Below are 23190 nucleotides of genomic sequence, written 5' to 3'. Positions count from 1 at the left end.
GCAGCAAGAAGCTACTGTTGTTCCTGTTGAGGTATCAGCTATCTTCTCTTCCTTTTTTTCATGTAAATCTTAACGTTAAAGTTTTAAGATTAGTCAAGAAGTGAAATAGACAGCTGTGCTGGAGTTATCACCTGCCTGATGCTCTATATGGACTTCCTGGAAGCAGAAGTGGCCACTTAAGAGTAGCTGTGGCTGGTTCTAGTACATACTGTTCCTGATGTCAGTTTTCTACCTCAGCATGAGCTAAGACACTGGCAAAAGACTGAGAAAGCCAAGGCAACTGGTTATCCAAGACCAGGATTGTAATCAGGATTGTTCATTGGTTTAGTGTTTCTACTCTACTCTTAGTGCCTCCTTGTGCATAGTGTGTGTGGCATTGCAGAACCCTATTCTATGTGGAAAAAAAAAATTAGTGTATTGGATAACCATCAGAGTTAAGAATAGTGTTTGTTCTGTTCAACTTCAGTTAATTGTTTCTAGTTACAGTTCTGCTAAACAGGCAGACTTCTGTGTTCTGGGTTAGATATTTGCTGAAAGTCAAGTTGACTGTAGACGTTAAGCTAGCAGTAATTACAAGATGGCTAACTTGAGTGGTACTGCTAAACTGTTGTCCAGTTGCTTTGTCCTTCAGCATTTGGGGACAGTGTCTTGAAATGTCTCCTTGTGGCATCCATCAGGATGGAGGCTCATGGGTGGGAAGCAAAAGCACTGCTAACAGTTAACTGGAGTTGGAGGTGTTTGGTAGCTACAGCTCTGCAAAGGTGGTTGTAACAGAAGAACACAGGTGTACTCAATAATCTGACAAGTGCTCCAGGCAAGAAAAGATTAAACAGGTGATGGAGGAGGCAGAATTATTTCGGTATAACACAGATGCAAAACTTAGTGCTTTCAGGAGATGTCAGTGGAGACTTCTGCTTGGTGAAGAATTACATAGGTAAGATTTGATGTGTGGAGAGGAAAAAATCCCAGAAAGCCAGAACAGTGATGATGAGCTCGCACAGTAGATCAAGCAACAGTTGCTGTTCAAGGCAACTTTTTTCTGCCTCAATTCATTCCCAAGCGTGTTTTTTTTTTTTTTGTAGTTTGCATACCACTGTTCCTTAATATTGAAGAATTCAGTTCTGAAGCCTCTGTAAAGGCATAACACATCTTGTCTATCTCCAGTTGATGTGGAAGCTATCACAAACAGCCTTGAGGAGGTAGGCAGTAGAAATGTCAGAACACAACTGGGGAGATACAACTGCTGATACTTCAGATTGATCTATCTTTATTAAAAAAAAAAACAACTTTGAAGCATAAAGCTTTATTTCTTGACCTTCCTTGTTGAGTCTGTTAATTCACTGAATGCATTGACTTCCTTAGAAGGTAAGGGTAGTGTTGGCAGGACTCTCTTGAAAGAAACATTGTCTTGACACTGTCTTGCTTTTACTCACCTATTTATGCTAGTAACAGTGGCAGGCCTATAAGCTTGGGGGAAAAAATTATGTTTGTTACACAAAATGAGATGTTCTCTTGAGCATAGGTGGCATGCTTTAATGTATTCTGGAGAACAACTGTTGTCTTGGGCTGTATGTTTTGCCTGATAAACTGGAGAATGGAATTGCATGGTAAAGAGTTGTAATCTCATGAGTGTGTAATAAGCAGTATTGAGCTAATATTTTAAAAGTTGAATGCTACTTTGCCAAATAATTTTTCTGGAGTTCTGTGTGTGTGAATTCTTTCTCTATTTATGCTCGTTAAGTGAGTAACACAAGTATATAGTTTCCTTTATTGTTGATATTTTCTGTAAAGGGACACCTTAAAGGTAGGCCATCCACAGGTGATATGCCTTTTATTTTTCCCCAACATCCGTGTGGCTTAGAACACAGTACTTGTTTGAAACTTTGCTAGTAGCATGACCTTGGGCTGGGAATTCAGGTCTCTGATACTCCTTAAGTCTGTCTTTCCCTCTTTCTCATTGCCTGATCTTGCCTATTAAGCGTTGTTACTGTTAACACAGATGTGGAAGGTAAAATTTGATGTGTAGATTTACCATAATGTATTCCTGTACCTGCAAGTACATTTGAATGTTAATGAGAGGTAATATAAATGAACTCTACTTGCCATTGCAGATAGAATAATAGCATGACTACATGATAGATCTATATGTTTCCACCATTTACGAATTATGGAAATCTCTCAGTAGCTCTTCCCAGTTGCAGGAAAATAGGCAAAACTTAATGTATTCTACTGGGGTTCAGTACTGTTTAGTGACTAGAGCTGGTGCTTAACTGCTCTCTGCTTGCATACTCAAAGGTGTTTCAGTTTTATTAATGACTGAAATTATTTACAATTGTGGAGGTTGGCAGGCACCTTGGGAGATTGTCTGGTCCAACCCCCGGTTTAAAGCAGGGTCAGCCTAGAGCAGGCTGTGCAGGACAATGTCTGGTTGGGTTTTGGATGTCTCGTGCTCTGCTCAAGCTGTTCAGTGCTTGTCCGTGTTCACTGTGGGAATAAGTTTTCGTACATTTAAACGTAGTATGTTGTCCTGACACTGGATACCTCTAGAAGAGTCTGGCTTAGTCATCTTCACTCACTTCCAACTGCTATTTGTACTGGTCTTACCAGTAAAGATCAAGGTGAAAGAGACATAGACTGCCTCAACCTCTTCCGTGTCCATTGTTACCATGTTCCCTGCCTTATTCAGCACCAGGCCTACATTTTCTGTGGTCTTCCTTCTGCCTTTCTTTTTCCAAATGTCGGTCTTAAGTTAACTTAACTCTCCAGCAGTGCTGGTAAGTTGAATTAACTTCCACAGTTTTAAAGTATGGACTGTGTAATCAGCCAGCTTGCTAACACTTTTAAGAAAAATGCTCAGAATGATCTTTCCTCCCTCTGTATTATGGTACAAGTGCTTGATTTTTAAAAGCTTGTTTTAACTGGCTGGTTTTAGTTCTGATTTTACCCTTCTTAACCATTGCCAACAAAAAGAGCTATGAAGTAAAGATCTGCAAACTAAATTTTTCTGACTTACTGGGAAGTTACCATAGTCCTTGTCTTATCAAAGAGCAGTTAATATCCTTGCATTTAAAGGTGCAGCTTGGACAGTAGTTCAGAATCCTGTATTATGCTATAGGTATTTACTCTTTTTTGTTTGCTCTGCAGGTTGTTGGGCTGTAGTTGGAGACTTGCTGCGGTATAGAGTGCATGATTGAGTGTTCTTTTTGAAATTACTGTTTTATTCATAATCAACATTCCATACTGAGTTGCGTAAGATGGATGCCATAGTTACTGGAGGTTTGGTTTTGGGAAAGTTCTGAATGTACACCACCAGCTAAGTTCTTGTTTTGAGAACTTGCTGTCTCTTTGAGCTTGTCACAATGCTGATAGCAATCAAGTATCTAAAGAGTTTGCTTTTTGTGTCTAATCCTTAGGAGAGGAACCTTGCACTATCTAAACAACAGTCTACATTGATGTTACATGGGAAAAAATGAACTCTGGTGTTGCAGAAGTGGAGTAAAGTACATTATTTATCAGCAGCAGCATCTAAAAAACTAGTGAAGACTGAAGACAATTGATGGCTGAATAAATGTGTACTAAGCTTGTTGTCTTTGTAGAAGCTGTTGCTAAATCTGAAGATAGACCTTTGCCACAACTTTCTCAATGTAATTTCTGCAACCTTTGAGTGTTTTGGGAGTAGGACTTTCATCTTTATAGTACTTTATAGACTTGCTAGAGGAACTTTTATTTCCTCTGTTTGGGCTTTACTGCTATCAAGTAATCCTCAGAGCTCTAATCTCCATGCAGGACTACTTGAATTCTAGTGGAACCTGAAATTACAGTTGGCAGTTCTGACTTAGAAAGGTGGCTGTTTCCTTGATAACTTTCTCTTTTACTTGAGAGCTAAAGAAAGAAGTCCTCATTTGTAATGTTCCTACAAAACTTCACTTGTGTGCTGACTTTTTTTTTTGCTTTTCTTTTCACTTGTTTTGCATCAAGGGTACTGCATGATGGCTTTCTGTCTGTGAACTGATACACCAACAAAAAGTCATAGATAATGTTAAAGAAAAATGATTTTCTTGTTACAGAAACAGCTAAATATTTTACTTTTCTGAGCTGGTTCTCTAGCATCACTCTCCTATTTTTGACAAACTCAAGCATTTCCTCACTTAATTGGAATTATTTCTAAATAAAGGACAAAAATACTAATGATTGAATTGTAAATAGACTCATAAGTCTGAGTTTAGCCAGAAGATTTTGTGATACTTCTCAATGTAACTTCTGTAAAAGGGCTCTATTTTGACAATTTTATCCATTGTCAAGATTTGTGGGAGAAAATGTTACCGCATACAAAAGGCATGAGGGTTAGAAGTATCTCTGGGAAGACGTTACACAAAACACCATAGATTCGGGACCGTTTTTGTGTGAGAGAGGAAAATCCAAAGAGTTAAAAAAACCATTCAATTATCTTTGTCTTTAGTGGACCAAAGTTTGAACTGGAGCTACTGTTTGTATGGTTTGAGCAAGACTGAAGTACCTTGGACAAAAACTTTTCTGTCGACTGGCTCGATGGATGTTGGCCAGCTTAGCTTTTGTGGCACAAATAAGAACTCCTGTGCTTTAACAGGTTTTGACACAAATTCTTTCTTTGGGGTAGAAGAAACAGCAGATGTCTGGCTTCTATTTATGTCGCGGGAGATGGTGATGAAAAGGTAGAAGACAGGCTGAACCTGTGTAGGCTAGTCTTTCTAAGTAAGTCTACTAGACCTATAGCTCCAGAGCAGTAACTGCAGTTGGCAGGTTCACTAAGTTCCCTCGCTTATCAGAAAAACATGCCTACTGAGCACATCCAGGTTTGCATGGCTCTTTCTTTTAAGTCTGAAACTCACAGGAGAACTGGCCATCTGTTTTAGGTTGTGTATAACTGTCAGTTAAATAACTGAATTCTGTGCCAAAACTTTGTGTCCTGTGTACCAGTTGAGCTGATGCGAGGAACAGAAAATAGAATTAAAAGCACTTTGGCAATCTGTACAAAAATGAAGCCTGTTATGAGCTATGGAAAAGTTACTATTTTATGCTTCATGCCCATTAACACTTCCAGTAAGCTTGAGTCATTCATTATGTGAGATTTCTTGGTTGTGAGACAGTGTTACCTCTGTATGACAGATTGTGCTGAGGAGGAAGGTAAGGGTTTAACTCACTGAGTTAATGGATAGAAAGACATTCTGTATAAACAAATTTGAATGGCAGTGGAACATTTGATGCATGGAGATTACTCTGAAAACTGATTTAATAAAAAGGGATTGGGTAGGGTGGTAATTTGGGAAAAGTAAACTTGATGTAGCATCTTGACACAGCCTAGCACATTTTCTTTTTTTTTTTTTTTTGAGATCTTGTTTCTCTTCTGAAGCCGGGTGGTATGGCACGCAGTGTGCTAGGTGTCTGGTGTGTCAGAACTTGATAATGAATGCACACAGTTTCTGAAGAGAAGCAGGTAGCCTTAAAACGAGTATTTTCGAAGTCAGAATAACAATGAGGCTGGACTTGCTTATTTTGAACTCCAGTTGTCTCTGGATGAAAGCAGCTGTTTTTAAAGTGAGATTTTTTTTTTTGACAGAATATAAAGGGAAACTTTTAGAAGTCTCTTATCTGACAATTTATCTGCTAGAATTTGAGATTGTTGGTACTGGTATATGAAAGATTAAAGGAAACCTGCTTGAAGAAGCAGCTTATCTGTTGCAGCATTTCTTGTGCCACAGGCTTATTGGAGCAGTGCCAGGCAGCAAGTGATTTGCCTTAAATTTGAGACATTTTATCACTGTCAATTTGGAATTTCCCATTTTTGTGCAAACACTATACAGTTTGGACTTCTGAAACTTCAGGTGTAACGTTAGTTGCCTTTTGAATATGTTTAGAGTTGCGGGTGGAGCTTCAGGGATTATTGGTATGAAAAAGCAGAGAAGATAATTGCAGTGTTGTGTGTTTCACTTGATAGTGCCCTGCATAATTAACCAAAGGGTTATGGATTTTTTATATCTTCATGGTTTCTATCTTGTTGTGTATGTATACTGCTTGTGAAGGTACAAGGGGTCATTGCCAAGCTCTGAGACTTAGCACAGTGCCCTAGGTACACATGGATCTTTTGTGACATCAGTGAAAGAAGTGCTTTCACAGCATCCCAGAAGTGGGAGAAATGAGACTTTTGGATTAATGTCTTTCTAAATTAGAACATAACCTCCTGAGTAATAGTATCTAGGATTTGCATCATTAGTGACTGAAATCAGTTATCTCTGTATTCTGCCCATCTTTCAAGGAAGACCTCTGCAAGTATATAATGAAGACTGCTGTTTTCTTGATTCAGGTTTTGTGCTTGTCAGGCCACTGAAATGGGAAATACTCTAGCTGTCATGACAGGGGAGGGCTTCAAATTACTCTTGCCCAGAGTGAAAAGTTAAAAAATTATTTGTCACTTAAAAACAGGAACAGTTTCCTTGAAGTTACTAAGTCTTCAAAACTTGACCAAAGTGCTCCGATGGTGAACTATTGAGGAGTAATAGTGGAGGGTTGAGTCTGTTGTATTGCATTCTTACAATGGTATAGATTTTTTTTTTTAAAAAAAGTACTAAGCAGCCAGTGGTATCTTACATGGATAGGGTTTCATATCCATTGATATACTTGCAGCTGTTTTTGTTCTTGTTAAAATTCTTCAGGTAGATTTCTGTTTAGTTCTTAGGAATGAAACAAATTTGAATTTCTTTTTAATGGAGCCTCTCTCTGGCTTAGTCTAGGGGTGGACACTTCTGGTCTCCTGATTTCAGGAGAGATGAACGTACTGAAGAGAGTCTAAAGGAGGGTGACAAAGACGATGAAGGGACTGGAACATCTTTCCTGTGAGGAAAAGTGGAGAGACCTGGGACTGTTAGCCTAGGGAAGAGCAGGCTCAGGGGGATCTCATTAATGTATATAAATACCTGCAGGAAGGGTTCATAGAGGACAGACTGGTTCTTGCCAATGGGTGGCCAGTGACAGGAGCAGAGGTACAAACTGAATCAGAGGTGGCCCCATCTGAACATCAGGAAACCCTCTATTGTGAGGATGACAGAGCAGTGACACAGGTTGCCCAGAGAGGTGGTGCAGGGTCCCACCTTGGAGGTGTTCAAAAGCACATGGTCCTGGGCAACTGCCTCTAGGGTAGCATAGTTTGAGCAGGGGAGCTGGACCAGATGATCTCCAGAGGTCACTTCCAACCTCAACTAGTCTGTGATTCTTTGAGTTGATTGGTCAGATATTCTAAGAATATTGTACGTGGTGCTTTATTGAGCTGAATTTCAACTTTGAAAATCCTTTGGGAAACAGAAAATGTTACTGCTGGAGCAGCTGTGGGGGTTGAAACATGCCAGGGTCTGCAAAATCAGGCTTGCAGGTGAAAGGTCTCTTTTGTCTGTCTGTATGTAGGTTCCGAAACCTTCTCTAATAATTCAAATTCATTTAACAAGTTTTTTTGTTACTGAATCTTTTTGGAGATGACTCTACATTTGATAGATGCTGGGATTAAGCACTAATGTCCCTTACTGTGACATTAGTCTTTTTTTCACTTAATAACAAGACAAAGTTGACGTGCTAATTTTGGAAAGCCCTCCAAAGCCCTCTAGCTAGAGAAAAAGTATGATATGGACAGTCTGGGTTTCCAGACAGGATGGAGGCATGCTCTTCCAAGGAGCAGTGATTTGGTTGACTACTGATGGTCTTGGAGTAGCTAACGTATGTCTAAAAGCTGTTGAGACTCATCTGACTACGGCAGGCTGTTAAGAATTGATAACTGGTAGCTTTTTTAAAGGTATAAATGTAACATTCAAAAATGCGAGGCTTGGAAATGAAGATTCTGTGTAATGGAGGGCTCCGAGCATCCTAGAGCTCACCTGATGAAGACTTTGTTCATTTCTCACTGTCATTGGTGACCTTGTACTGATTATGTCAGTTTTGACTTGGCATATCCTCCTCTTCTTGAAGCATTTTGTAACTCTTAATAATATAAGGTGTTGAGTCTTCATTTTTTTTGTAAGCTTTCAGGAGCACCTCTTTTTAGCTAGAAAAACTTAACTAATAAACTCTTTCTGCTTTGCAGTCTTGTGTAGCACCAGTGTTGGAGGGTGACAGCTTTGTGGGGTGAAGGAGTTTGTTTCGTGGAGGTGGTAGTATGAGCATTTCCCTTCGTAATGGACTCCAAAGATTCTGTGATTATGTGCTGTTAAATCACTGAATCACAAAAACTTTGCTGAAAAGCAGAAGGAGCAGGCAATCCCAGAAGCAGGTTGCTCCCAGAGGTTAACAGAATCTGCTAGGTCAGTTTACACTGGTGCAGTTTATTGTGGGTCAGATAATCCAATCGTAATAGGCTTGCAAAACAATTGATGCCACTTTTCTCCACTTGCTTGTCAAGTGGGCTCTCTCAGCCAGCTGAATCACTTCTACCACTTACTCCTTTCTGAGGTCTGTTGAAAGATTCCTGCTGCTTCTTTTCTGCAACCTGTCTCAATAAATGCAAAAATCCACCCCCAGCGTCATACCTCTTCTTAGTGCTTCAGAGCAGAATCTTGCTAATAATGTTAGTCTGTGTAGCTAATCCACTTACTGTAGTGGATTCTGAAGAGAAATCTAACAATCTGTACTTTGCATAAGCAAATTAGGATGTAACAGACTGGTATGACAGTTGGGAGACTGCAGTGCTTACTGATTTTAAAATATTGGAGCTAAGGATAATTTTTAGGTTTTCTTTCTCTACCATTTTATATTGGTTTCTAGTTTACTGCTAAAAGACCATTTGCCATCGAGCACTGTTCCTACTAGTTTTGGGAGCCTGTGGAGGGTGGTAGGGAGAGAAATACTCTCTACCTGTGTTGTAAATCAGCTGTGAGAAAGTGTCTTGCTGAACAGATAGTGCTCATGGATTATTTTTTCAAATTCTAGATGAACAGGACATCAAATGCTTTTGGTGCTGTGTGAAAAAATCAAAAGGGAGGAGAAACACATTCTGGGGACCCCAGTCCTCCTAATTTTAGACTAGTGCTTTAGCATGCTAACATACTTCAGAAATACCTGTTAGTGTCTCTTCAGCTGAGAAGACTGTTCAAAGGTATTGCTGCTGTGTGTTACAGCTTGGTGTGTGGTTGATCTGCATCTCTTCCTTGATGTCTACCTGGCTTCCTCCTGAAGAGTTTACTTAAGGATGCTTAATTGTGCGTTTTCTTTGACTAATGAAGTAGAAAGCTCAAAGCTCTCTGCAGTACAAACAAAAAAAAAGTTTGTTAAACATCCTGGAACAAAATGCTTTTTGTCCCTCCCTCATTCTGTGTCTCACCAGTGGATTTGTGAATCTTTCCATGTGTTAAATACTACTGTGAAACAAGGAGTGCAGCTGTCAAGAGTAAATTGGTGAAATTTCTTGTATTCAGCGTGTCCCTTTCCTGTTACCAGAGGTGGAAGGGAGACCTTGTAATCTTACTGATTTTCTGTATAGACAGTGCTTTTTGAAGCACATGATATGGATCAGTCTTTGTTAAAGCTGAAAACATTAAGTAGCTTCTGAAGCTTCTCCTGGACCACATCCCTCCACTTGCTGACATTGAAGATGAAAGAAGATGAAGTAAATGCATTTTCCTTAAACTTGAATAATTTAGATTACTTAGTATGTCTTTATATTTGTCTTTTATGTACTGTTCTGTTTGGAACGGGATAACTTACAGTCAGATGACTCAGTTAGGAGACACTCTGGAGACCAGAAGTGTTTTAAGACTTAAAAAATGCTTGTAAAATTTTAGAGGAGGATATGATAAACTTCCTGACACAGCCCTGGTCTTAAACAATGACTGATAAAAACATACATAGTATATCAAAGGACAGTTGATGACTCCTAGTCATTACTAATAACTACTCAAGCTCAGATTTGAGAAGTTCTTGGTGGAAAGAACTGACAGTATTCTAAAGTCTTGCATTTGAGTTTAGTAATCTATCACTGAAACTTAGTGTGTGCTGTACACTTCTGTTCATTTTAAATAAAACTTTTACATAGTTCTTTGTGGGAATCTCTAAATTATATAATTTTTTTTTGTATAGAACTAATGCATGGATTTGTTCTTAACCAGTATTTGCTGAAGTTGCATCAAGACCTGATATTTGTAGATCACCCATAGTCACCTCTTGGAAAGATTAGCTTGAAAATCCTGCAGCCCATTCCTGGGCTGTTCACCTGATCTCAGTGTAGCTGATAACAAGCTCCTGTGTTGAAGTATGTATGAACTATCTTTACAAGAAGACCTTCTGTTTTTCATTGTTTAAAGCGGATGAGTACTTCAAGGATTGAGGAATGCAGATGTTCTCTGTCAGCAACCATCTGAACATCTCAGGTAGCGTACCCTGTCTGGTGCCCCCTTAATAATGGATCCAGGAGGTTACAAATGGCAGGGTGGTGTTGCCTGTGTTGGTTTTAAATGCTTAGCTACAGTAGAGATAATTCAGTAGCCGATGCTGAGTGCAGCCAACTGAAGAGTGTTAGAGACTTACAGGGTGTTCAGCCACTGAGCTGTGTTGCTTTTATTGTTGTAATAAGCTTTGCTTTGTGGTTCATTAGGTGCAGCTGCAGCAAATTAAAACCAGCTAAAAAATAACTCAGCTGATCTGCTTCGAATTTTTTTATCTGCTCTAGGTATTTTTGTCAGAAGTTACAGGCTTGCTTTCTTTTCAGGTCCTTACTAGAAAGAGTATTTAGTTACAGAAGCTAAATGCACTTTGAAGGGGACAAATATTTAAGTTTGAGCTATGTTAGTTCTAAGAATTATCCCAACTTGCCTTTTTTTTATGCAAAGGATAAAAATCAGCTGAGGAGCTGGTAGTTTGGAGACATCCATGTGATTTCTGTAACCTCTGATACTTAACAGTCTAAAAATAGTTACCATATGGGATGTCTTTATTGTGAGGACAGCCTCCGCTACTTGAGAACCTTTCTGTGTTTAAGCACTTTCTGTGCCTAAACATTTTTAGCTATTTCTTCAACTAGATGAAGTCGTCATATGGCTCTGAATGAGAGCTACTGTCACTGTCCACAGATCTAGGAGGAAAGGGGGTTATCTTCTCTAAATCTTGTAAGGGTAGATATGGCAGCATTCTGTGTTCAATCTTCTTTTCTACTGGGTCTGTTTTAGATCTAAGGTGAAAACAAAATGTAAAAAACTTTGATCTTACACCAGTGAAAATTCAGCAAATTTTAATCTTAACACGTGACTTGGATCTGTTTTAAGTGTGTCCATTACACTTGTTTAACCTTCTAGCAACCTACTGAGAATTTCTAGCTTCAGTAGAGGTTATTCAGAGATGTGCCTGACAGACCCAGGCCCTACTCTAGTAGCTCTTGCTCCTCTAGAGAGTTCACAAACTGCAGAGAGAAATAAAAGAACACTTCTTATTTGCCTCTATGCTGAGTCCATTTTACAGTTAGATGTTGTATACAAACATAATAATCCTTGCAGAGTGGTTGCATGTCCTTTCAAGATTATCAGTAAAGAAAGCAAAATCTAAACTTGCACACCCTTGTGTGGCACAGGTTGTAACTAGTATATGTAATCTATCTAGTATTTTTCTGATGAAAGTTTGTGGTAGGTTTGGGAGATGAGTTACTAATAGTCTACCTATTGCAAATTGGAAATAATTACTGTACTACAAACTCTTCATCATCAAATAATGCTTGATGGCAGGTCCTTGGTGTCAGAATGGTGCTCTTCATATTTTACTTGTACAATATTCTGATATCACCCTCCTGTCTCTCCTGATGGCATGCACTTTCTTTAAAGTGATTTGTAGATATGTGACTTCAACTTTTGACTTTAACTTTTCCAGACTTCTCATGCATTGGCTTTTTGAAAGTCTTTGCAACATCAGGCCCCAGAGCTTTGGTACGGTTAAATGAATTTCTGTAGTCATGAGTCTCAAACTAGTGTTCTTTTAGTAATTTTTTTTTCTATAAATTAGTGAGTTTACTGCAGCTACTGCTAGCTTTGGGCAGCTAGTCCTGATATGTTCTCTCTGCCTAGAATAAAAAAGCTGTTAAGGTTTTGCTTTACCCATTATGCATAGGCTGAGCACTCAGCGGTCTTTCAGCTGAGGTACTGTCTTGCAGAACTCATTTGTAGGTAACGTGTGGTGACCATGTGTTCTGTGCGGTATTTATGTAGGATTTGAGGTAAGAACGGTTTAAATTCCTTTTTCCTTAATGCTGTTGCTAGGAACCTATTTTTCTACTTTGACCAAAAACTTTACAAAGTGATGAATAAACTTCTGGAGGTTAAAAGTTGAGTGACCGAAAGGTCCATTTAGTGTAGAATGGTATATAACATGCCTGCAGAGTGAAATAAGTAACATCCTTTTCAATTTCAGAGCTGGTTTTAAAAATAATCTAACAACCCTCTGTTCTTGTTCTTTAATGTTGTACCTGTATAATAGGGAAATGAAATACAGTTCTGTTCTTTCAGGCAGAGATCTGTGGGTCATTGATATCAGGGCTTCAGGATTTAAAGGTGCTGGTCCGTGTATTAGGAAATAGGTGGAAGAGAGTTCTAATATATATTTGGCTGCTTTTTGGTAGCCAGAGAGGAGGTGGAATTCCTACTTCCAGAAAGACATAATGTCTTCAAGTAGTTACATACAGTGTGAAAAAGGAAAAATCTTTGCTTTCTGATTGAGAGACAGTATAGCACTGTGTATAAACTAACTCCTTTCAGATTTTGGCTGTCCTCGCTATGAGCTCATTTCCAGAAGTGGATGATTATTTGTCTTATGCCTGTGTCCTTATGTTCTTAGGAACACTGTTCTTTTAAATGCCCACATTTAAAATGTGGGCAGCAGAGCTTAAATGAACAACCTATGCAAATGAATACTGTGGAGTAAATAGTTTTCTTCCTGACTGACTTTTTTTAGAGCTAAACCATGCAGACACCTAATGAAACAGACTTTTTCAAACTCAGAGCTGATTCTGTTACAATTTGAAGAGTCTGTGCCATTGTAATCTGGATGGCACCCTTTTGAAAATAGGATACATGGAAGTTCATCTCCTACAAAGTATTTACATGGTGTAACTTCAGCTGTTTTAACTGTTTGGGACTTGTGTGCATATGTAGTAGCAGTGTATGATCATACAGGACAGTGAGAATCCATATCTAATACCAGCAAGGTCTTTAGTGCTGGTAATAGCAGTTTGTCCAGACTTGTCCGTAGCACTGATGCCTTTTGACCTATGGTCAGCATGTCTCCAGTGCTTGCTTCAGGTTTTTTTTTCCTGCTTTAGTAAAACATTCTTTACTTGGTGCTGGTAAAGCGTATGTGTAAGTACCCTGCATTTTAAGAGATTCAGTATAAACACTGTCATCTCTTTTGCAGGATAAAAACATCAGGAGGGAACATGCATACTGTTTCCAAACAGCCTTTATTGATGTATTGATGTCTTTGCTTCAGAAGATATCCCCTTCCCTCCCCAAGCATAATGTTCACACTGTGAAAGTGGACTTGTTGCTGTTTTCTAATTCATTACGAAACATAGTGAAGAGAGACAAAACTTCTGAACTTAGATTCCTAGCTCCATGTCAGAGGGATGTCGCAGGATAACATCCACTATCTGGTTTATTTTGAGGTATTCCTTAGCACTTGAGAGATCAGCCTTTGGGTGCCATGGCAAATAATGTGATTTATATCCCACCCTGCTATAAAGGGTGCTAGAGACACCTTAACTTCCTGATGTCAAACTTGGGTGCTGCATGAAAGCAGTTGCCCTTCTCACATGCCTCGGGGGTCAGTGCATTGTTGTAGTGAAATGATAATAAAAATACGCAGGTTAGCCCATATAGGAAGCAAGGGTATCTTAAGTCAGATTGCATCAGCATCATATTTTCCACCAGTGGATGTTCTCAAAGTAAATTGGTTGCTGCTGTCTATCTGATTTCTCTGTCCAGGCTCCTTTTTTTCCTGTAGTGTGTTACAGGGTGATTTTTGGGGCTTAGGGCACTTCCTAGTGCTTGATGTGCATTGATAGAGGTCAGGAAAGTGTAAGTCTATTCAGAGTTGTGTGCTATTGGACTGACTTCATTCTTGCTATCATGCTATCTTGAGACTTCTCACCAAGTTTTTTTGTAAACTATTTTCTTTATTTTCCTTTGATAGTAAAGTTTGAAGATATACACAGGAGAATAAAATAAACTGGGAAGGTTATGATTGAGTATTTGGGAGCTCTTTTGCAGTGGTATACCTCTGTGACTACTGTTTTTCTTGCTGTTGAGTTAGGTATATAATTAGTTTTACTATGAAATGGGATATTACTTCAGTTTTTTGAAGCAATAATAAAGCTCCTGATACTGTGAAGTTAGCTTTTCAAAACTAATTTGAAAGAAAATTGTTTCATCTAAAATTTGCTGTTGCATGGTCTAGACTCCTGTAGTGTATGTATATACAATGTTTAGGGGGCTAGACATAGATGGTAGAAATGTCTACTGCATAAATATCAAGTTGAAGTTTGAATGAGTTTAGGTATAACACCTGGCACAGGGTAATGGATGAATAATATAGCATAAGAGTAAAATAAGAACATGTAGGTTACCCTTGTTCCTTACATAGGTTACCTTAAGTCATTTTAGGGATACTTAATGGAAATTGGAATACTGGAAAACTCTAGAGGTGGAAGACAAATTAGATATGGCTTTCCATGAGTAAAAGGTTAGGAGAAAGAGCTAGAGTGTATGGAAGCCAAATGGCCCAAGAGGCTTCATATTTTCTGAACAGAATGATAGGAAAATGAGTAGCAGTATTATTATGTGTTGTATTCGTAGAGATATAAAAAAGGGTTCTGAAATCTTAGCTGCTGTGTTTCTCTGTTCTTGAATTTGTTTGTGCAGGGGTTCCCATCCACAGCGATATGAAACCCTAAGACTTAGGTAAGATTTCTGTGCTAACTAAAATAATTATTTTAAAATAGGAAAACTTCTTAAGTATCTGTCTCTGTGTTTTTAGTTGGATTATATAAATAAAGATTTCTGCATGTAAGTCATCTCAGTATAGCATATGGATATGTCGTGTTATGTCTGTGCTGCATTATTCATTACTCATGGTGTAGCAGGATTAAGAAATGAAGTTCTCTTCATCTGCTACTGGAAGTCTCTGCGTTCATGGAACTGCAGTGACTTCCTACTCCTAATGGGGCAGGCAGAGAAGGGGTCACAGCTGTCTTTAAGCTTGTTGTTTTTACGATTATTAAATTCAGACCATTAAGAATGCTACTTAAAGACTGAATAGTCAGCCTTTATCTGTAATAGCTGTTCAGAGTAAACTGGCTTTGGCTGTATTTTTTTCATTTCATTTCATTTTCAGTTTATTATGAACAGTTGGAGAAGAATGACTTTTTGATGTCTTCACTCTTTCTGGATGATCTTAAATCTTTTTGTAGTAAGTGAAGTAATGGAAATAAGGCTGTTATTGAAGCCTGAGCTGCTCTTGACTAAAGAGGGCAGAAAATGCTGACTGTAAGTGTTTTGGTTTGAACAGTCTTCCTTTCGCTGTTCCAATCCCTCATGCCCAGCTGTGGAAAAAAATTGTGCAGCTCAAATCAGTTGGTGCCAGAAATCCCTTGGTTTTGCCTTTCACCAGTGACAGAAGGCAGGTGTATAGTGTTTGGATAGTGTTTAACATCTGGAAGGTGTGATCTAGGTCACTGAAGCAATGCTGGACAATGTCGTGCTCTGGGCTGTTCAGGTAGGTTGTTTACTGTTGTCTGAGTTCATGGCAAACTACAGTGCCTCTTGCCCTGTCTTGCTAGTTGAGCTCTAGCCTTGCTGAGCATCTCTTCTTCTTCTGAAGGTTTAATGGAAAGTTTAATTTTTCCTGTGCAAAAGTGACTTGGTTCTATGTGTATGTAATGATGCATGTTTTGGTTTGGTTTGAATACTTTTTCATGTTGCATATAACCCTTGCTTGTCAGTTTTAGAATGCAATCTCCAGCTTGTGAGATGGCTGTCTGGGCAAGTGGAGGCCTATGAACGTACAGGTTTTGTGTTCCTGTCCCAGCCTGACACCATTTTGAAAGGACTTGTAAACAAGGGTGTGGAGGAAGGGAGAGGCATGGAGGCTGCTGGTTTTTTGGCTTTCAGCTGCTTACTTTTTTCCCTTTTCATATGGAATTGAAGATGTCAGTTGCTTATAACTAGCTGTGTATGTGAGGGTTTAAGTGGGAGGGATAGAACTTCTTCCTTGCGTAATCTACATTTGAGATCAAAGTTTACTATGAGAGAACAAGTCCCTTAAAGGGAGGAAATCAAGGGGATTCATTCTGTCATTTGAAGGGTAAGGCTGTGATGGAGAGATACAAGTTCTTAAAATCTGGTTCTGTACGTCTGCTGGGGTGCACCTCTGGAGTGTCTGCGATACTGCCGAGGTTTGGGCCCAGCCATCTCTTCAGTTTACCAGGGACCTGTGAGCGGGAGGAATGCTGCCATGAAAATTCAGTGGAGCAGAAGTGTCCCTCTAACCTTATTGTCTTCAGCCTGGAAGATGAGTCTTATTTTCTATTGTTGGGCCTTCCATTGCACTGAAGAAAATTGGAGTGCATGAGGGACAAACCCTTTTAGCTATGTTCTCCCTCAGGGAGAGGAATGGAAGGGTAAGTGGAGTTGTGGAGGGGCCTTGAGGTTGACGAATGCATTCTTGATCAGGAAGAAGCTGTTTTTCTAACTTTTGTTTTTAAACTTGAGTATCTCTTCAGAGTCAAGCTAACCTGGTTTGCTTCCTTTTCGTGGCTGTTGGTAAAACTTCAGCTTTGAAATTGCCAGTGGAGCAGAAGGATGTAACTGCAGTGTGAAAGAAGAAAGTTTTACACAGCCCAACTGAAATAGTGAGGTAAATGCTAAAAATTGAAGTAGGCATCCTAGCCAGTTCAAGGGGAGCAGGTGCTGTATGTCTAAAAGTGGATGTTGACTTTGAAGCTCTTGAAGCTATAAAGATGCTATATTTGAAGAGTCCTCAAGTTGTCTCCTTTCACCCCATTGAATCTGTTTTCTTGTGTTATTCTCAGTAGGCTCAAGAGGACTGCAGTTGTTTAAGGCTGAAGGGAAATGCCTGCAGTAAGATACTGTGACTTATTGCAGTATACATCTGCGTTTTCACAGAATTTCATTGCCTTGGAGAGTGCTTGCTAGAAGGCTGGAAGCTAGCACATGAGACTGGGACAGCATATGCAAGTGTTTAAATGAATAAGAGCAAGAACTGCAGTTGGAAAGATTTTGTGAATTATAAGATGCAGTTGAAAAGTCTGAGAATATCCTTTCCTTTAAACAATGGTATCATTTAAAGTATCAATCAAGTCTGGAATTGTTCATGACTTGTTCAAGGTTTGCTGTTTGTTTTGGTCCTAAAGAGCTATCAGTGTGATCCAGTGATAGTTGTGGTGGAACTCTTGCTGAACATCAGCAATATTGACTGTGCTCAGACAGGCCCAGCTTGACATTTATTAGGCATTCTAATATAACAGAAGCAATCATGTCATTGACGTGAATAATTAGGAACATAAAAATGGTTTTCCTTTATTGGAATCTCACTGGAACTGATCACTTAACCGAATGCAGGTGTTTGTTTTAGAGAAGACTATTAGAGCTGATATTTCTAGTATGATTTCTAAGATAACTTATATTACCCGCATATTTCCCTCCCTTTACCCCAGCTGATGAGGTAGTCAGTCAGTAATTGCAGTCAGACAGAAGAGCCTCCTGCATAGTCTCTAGGTTACTCCATTGTCAAGCAATTTCTTCACCTTGTTGTTAATGCATTATATTTTCAGAACTCCTTGCACATCTTTATGCTTACTTCTTTCCTAATATACTAGCAGTATTAGTGTGACATTATTTAAAGCATCCCATAGGTTATTAGGTGTTTTACAGGAATGCCAAGAGTTTCCAAAAGCATTGCATACTGTGTGGAGACACTTCTAAATCTCAGTATACATTTTTAGTGTTCTCTATACATTGTACATTTTTACATTCAGTAGATAACTTGCCCTTTCTTCATCTGTCGTTTTAGTGCATCACCAGAATTGCCAAGCTCTTCAGGATTATTTTCCTGATAGCAGAATTCATGCCTGAACGGATGGCTATTTCTTGTTCAGCTGTCTGCAGTTGTCCACTGGTCTTCTCATTGCCTACCTGGAATGGGCAACTCTCTCTAGCTGCCTCTTTATCCTTGCTGAAAGCTGCTGCAGATCAACTTCTGTAGCACCAGTCACAAGGATAAATTAAAACCCTTTTGCTTACAGTCCATATGACTTTTTCCATATCCATCTTCCATCTCTTCACTCACTTTCTCACCATGTGTTTGAGGCCAAGGTATAGAAGTGTTAAGCAATGTTACTTGTTTTGTGATTCATACGGGAGCCAGTGTGAAAAGGTTTTCCCTTCTAACCTATCACCTTAGAGAGACTAAGTAGTTGGGTTTTCTTTGTGGCATAGGGCTCCTCTGCTTTCTGATCTTAACAGTGCCTGTGTTTACAGTAGTAAATTTGAAAGTTACTTTGAAAATTTTTGTGCAGACTCACAATATGTGCTGTTAACCTGTGGACTTCAGAGTAATGGTCAAGCTCTCCTTGACAACTACATTTCCTACAAGGAAACTGAAAGAGTGAGCAGTGTTTTGTTCTGACAAGCAAGGTTGACCGAAGAGATGCTCTCTGGCCTATATAGGCCTTTAGCCCTGAAGAACAACCTGTGTAATAGTTTTTGCATATGCTGGATTCAACAGCCTCCATTATCTCTTAATGTACTACTTTTTTGAGTGTGCACAAATCAATGCTGTGCTTTCATGCAGGCTCATAAGATATTTGACTATTCAAAGAAAAAGAAACCCTTACTATTAAAACTGCAGTGAAAAATCATCAAAGAGGAAGCATTAAGAATTACAGCTATTCGAAGTACAAATAGTGTACTTTATTTTTTGGGGATACTAAATTTTTTTGCGGAGTTCTGTTTTTTTAAAGCAAAATTCAGCATCTGGGTTATGTCAGAGCTATTGCCTTTCACTGAGCTGTCAAATAATAAATGATTTTTTCTTTTTAAGGTGTTTAGCAATGCTCCTCGCAGACAACAACTTATCCTTGTTAAATTACCTTCATTACTGTTGTAAGTTAAAATCGGTGGCATAAATCCTCTGTAAAACACACTGGGTATTTAAATTTGAGAATAATTTTATTACAAGCTGAGACTAAAGTTCTGGTTTAGACTTTCATATCTGGAAGATATAAAGGACATTGTACTCAGCCACGGGCTTCTACTTCTTCTGCTATATAGTATTATAAAAAAAAATCTGTAACGTCTGCTTATCCAGATAGCAACATGTGATAATTGTGCATGCTTCTGTTGCACTGTCTCTACCCAAGAGGAAAAAAAAAAGGGGGCAAGTACTGAATTCTAAAGCAAGTTCTGAAAGTCTCTGGATGTATGATTTGTCAGGAGCATGTTTAGGATCTCTTAAGATTTTATCAAAAGCGCTGTATCAGCTGTGACCCTTGATGCTGGAAGCATCTCATGGTGCAGCCTCAGTTGCCTCTGAACAGTGGTAACCTGTTGGAGGCAAATGTGTTTAGTATCTGGTGTCTTGCCACTTAGATTCAGGGTGCTGATTTTTCTGTAATCACTTTTATGTATTAATACCATTTAGAAGAATATAGCTTAACCAGGGCAGGCATCTGTGTAGTGATTTTTTTGGTGTGGAGTCTGTAATTTTTTTGGTGTGGTGTCTGTAATTAGGTTTTATATATGTAATTTACTTCTATGTGAGAATTTTTTTTCCTCAGTGGCAGGGATGCACCTATGTGAATCAAAACAGGTGGTAGAAAGGCTTTCCGGAAGTGGGATGCACTAAAGATTTATGTCCTAGTGTGTGCATCTGAGGTGATAAGTGGTTGAAGGCTTTTCTGTTTTGTCAGAAACCTTGGTTCTGTCTCAACACTGCCAAGATCCAGCCTCGGCTTCCATTTTCAGCTGAACATGAGCAGTTCAGTATGTTACCTACCAAAATACTTGTTTTGCGGAGAAAATTAGTAGACCACTGTGACTGTCTTGCAGGTCTTCATCTTGCTAGCTCTACTTTATTTTCTGAAGCTCTTGTACAAAAATCTACTGTTGATATAATTGGAACTGTTCTATGGCAACCAGAACTAAACCAGAACTAATCGCATAAACCATATGGCTTTTTAACTCCTCATGTGTTTGGTCTTTAAAAAATAAAGCCTACTTGCTCCTCTACTTAGGCAGACCTTACTTGTGACTGATTTGAACTGCAGCTAATTAGAAATGAGGATTCAGTTAATGCTGCTAAGAGTGTTCAAGAGTGTTAGGACTTAGAATCTTAACGGTGCGTGGTGAATTAGAAGTGAGTTTATCGAAAGGTAGATGTCTCCCATGGACTGCATGTTAACAAAGGGAACCACTCACAGTTTGAACTGAACAACTTTGTCTTCAGTTCTGCTTCCTTTCAGGACTCTAAAGAAGGAGCAGATTTCCAACTTCGCGTAATTGTCCTCACCTTAATCTGAATGTATTTTAAGACAAAATTACCTTTCTTTAATAGGAATAAAGCCCTGTTTCCTGAACTTACCAACTTCTTAAATTTTAAATGCAGTAATTGCTGAGCTATTGTAATAATCCAAGTGTAACACTGTCTCTGAGGCTAGTAGTCAAAAACTGTATCAGCTTTTTAAATGGTTCTGGTGATTCTTCAGTAGTTCAGTATTTTAAAACTTTTGGGGACTAGACACAGCTGGAATTCTATGCTAATGTGCTATTTTAATCTTAAACTACAATTTTTAGTCTAGAAACTGATTTTTCAAACTAGTTTTTCTTGGTTAAATCCTTCCCCCCCCCCCCCCCCCCCCCAATCAGGTAGAAGTGTATATAAAAGGGTAAGAACTTTAGTTTTTCACACTAGATGTAAAAGAGCATTCTGTACACCTTTGAAAGTAAGAAAACCAGTAAAAGAATTGTAGAAAAAAGCTTGGTTTTGGGACATAATGGTGTCGTAGCTGGAGAACTAACTTGTAGATTGATGTGAGTACCTTGTGGAACATTTCAGTGAAGATAGGCGTGTTATGCAAACCAGAATTACTTCAAATGAGAGATGCTCTTTGCTTTTTTTGAGAACCGCTGTGATGCTCAAGGGTACAGTGAAGTTTATGTAGTCAGTACACTGAAGTTGTATTCACACATGTGACCTATCCTATTGGAGTTTTCCTTCTGCAGCCCATGGCTGACAGGAAGCAAATAATGTGTCAGATCGTGCTGCTTTGAGAGCCATGGAGACCCAAATGCATCATCTTGTGCATATCACTACAGTCTCCGCAGGACGGAGTTTTGTAGATTGCTGCTTTAATGCAGTGTCCTTAATAAAGCTTGTCTGGACTTAAAAGTAGTCAGTTGAGACTTCCAGGTTTTTTTTTTCCATGTAATAAGCAGTTTATCAAACATGCTTGCCTGTATACAATGGGGAGCTTCAGAAATGCAGTTGTTAGCATTGGTTGTGGGTTGAGACCAGAGAGAATGGCTTGCAAGCTTGCCGATGGTATTAAAGCATCAGTATTTTGCATTAAGAGATTAAAGGCCATTATCAGTGTAAGTTAGAAATAAAGACCAGGCATGAAGTCAGGTAACCATATGGACTTTGGTAGCAAACTGAAATGAAGACTAACTTACACTGTTTTAAAACAGGAAAGTTGTTTTGAAATATGTGTTTATAAACCCTGGATGCAGCAGCCTTCCAAAATCTGAGTCCTTGTTTTTTCATCAAATTTGGACATACCTCATCTACTAAGCAGGGGCAAGAAGGGTCTCTTGTATTTACACCAGTGTCAAGCTGTGGCAACAGTGAGGAGTCTTCCTATTTGTGCCAGTATTGTGGTTATGTTTAGCATTTTGATTGCTTCTAATCATCTGCAAATGGCCCATTAGCTTTTGTGGTATTCTCTTAGCACTGTTCATTTCAACTCAACTGAATTTGCAATGATGTTTTATTTAAAAACAAACAGTGTGCTTGGGGACAAAAACACCCTATGAAGAACTCTTGCATATCTTGCCCCAGTTATTCCACCTGAGAAATCCGTGACTCTGCTGCCACTTGTATGTCCAGTGGTACTCTTAAACAGATATTGCAAGGAAACTTACTGAATACCATCTATGCAAGATTTTAATTTACTTAATTTTTAAAACCTAGGATTTTAAGAACAGATAGGATTCTAGCAAAATAGTTTATCTTGTGTATTTTTTTTTTTTTCGGCTGGGAAGGGCATGTAAGGGGAGCTGTTTTTCAATGGTGCATGGTCGTTTACATGCTAATGGAAAATAGACTCACTGTGTTTTCTGTCTTTCCTCTTTGTTCCGTCTTGAAGATCTGAAAACTTGTTTTGTGGTATAGTTCCTTTTAGACATGATGTGGTTCTGCAGGTAGTTTCCAGGGTAGGTGCAGGGGTAAATAGACTGCATTATCTTTTAAATCTTCTTAAAAATAATAATCTTATTTAATGTAAGAAAAATAACTTTAGAACTGAATTTTGAAAGATTAGATTGGAATTGCCTCAAATCCAATTAAGCCACACTGCATGGACGTGCTGGGAATATAAATGCAATTACTGTAAATTTGTACAAACTGATTTGTTGCATTATCTTGCTAATCTAACATACGGTACTTTTTGTGTCCATATTGCAGACGGCAACTCCAAACTAACATGGCAGTCAGACTCTGTGATGTGGCTTCTCTGCTTAGAAGTGGTTCGTGGGCAGCAGAGCCTTGGACTGGGGTCTGTGGGATTTTTCTTAAATTCTGTAGGCTACTTCTTTCATGTTAATAGTGCTGAGGCCATACCAAACTCTTTAATCTGCCATTTGGAATGTTAACTGTCTTCTATGTTTCGTTATAGGCTGCAGGTTGTGTCCCTATTCTGTGAGAGCCTAGAGCGCACTGGCGTACCATGACATCTTTTTCTATAATATGGTGATCTCCTGTAGAAATTACACTGCAGTGGCTTGCCTTTCTTCTAATGTCAATTAGATTTTGGTACTAATTCAAAATACCCAGTGGATAATTGAAGAGTAGTATTGTACTAAAATGGTTTTGGTATGGTCTGAATACTAAATTGCAGTAACTTTAAAA

The 23190-nt window shown here is 38.8% G+C and overlaps 1 protein-coding gene across 3 annotated transcripts in view; it reads left to right on the top strand.

Moving 5' to 3' along the window:
- ELAVL2 (ELAV like RNA binding protein 2) overlaps positions 1-23190 on the top strand; it is an 84042-nt gene that overhangs the window by 19087 nt on the left and 41765 nt on the right. For 2 of the 3 annotated variants that reach the window (XM_086770096.1, XM_086770095.1), the window contains exon 2: positions 22747-22837. The exons of the other annotated variant lie outside the window; for it this stretch is intronic. In XM_086770096.1, the coding sequence (XP_086626222.1) occupies positions 22766-22837 (72 nt within the window). In that variant the 5' untranslated portion in view covers positions 22747-22765. The remainder of the gene's footprint in view (positions 1-22746; positions 22838-23190) is intronic. 3 annotated transcript variants of the gene reach the window in all.

The sequence above is a fragment of the Chlamydotis macqueenii genome, chromosome Z, assembly GCF_036417535.1.
Source record: "Chlamydotis macqueenii isolate bChlMac1 chromosome Z, bChlMac1.mat, whole genome shotgun sequence".
Classification (NCBI taxonomy): Eukaryota; Metazoa; Chordata; class Aves; order Otidiformes; family Otididae; genus Chlamydotis; species Chlamydotis macqueenii.
Note: the sequence above shows the minus strand (reverse complement) of the source record. Positions and strands in the feature narration are given on the sequence as shown.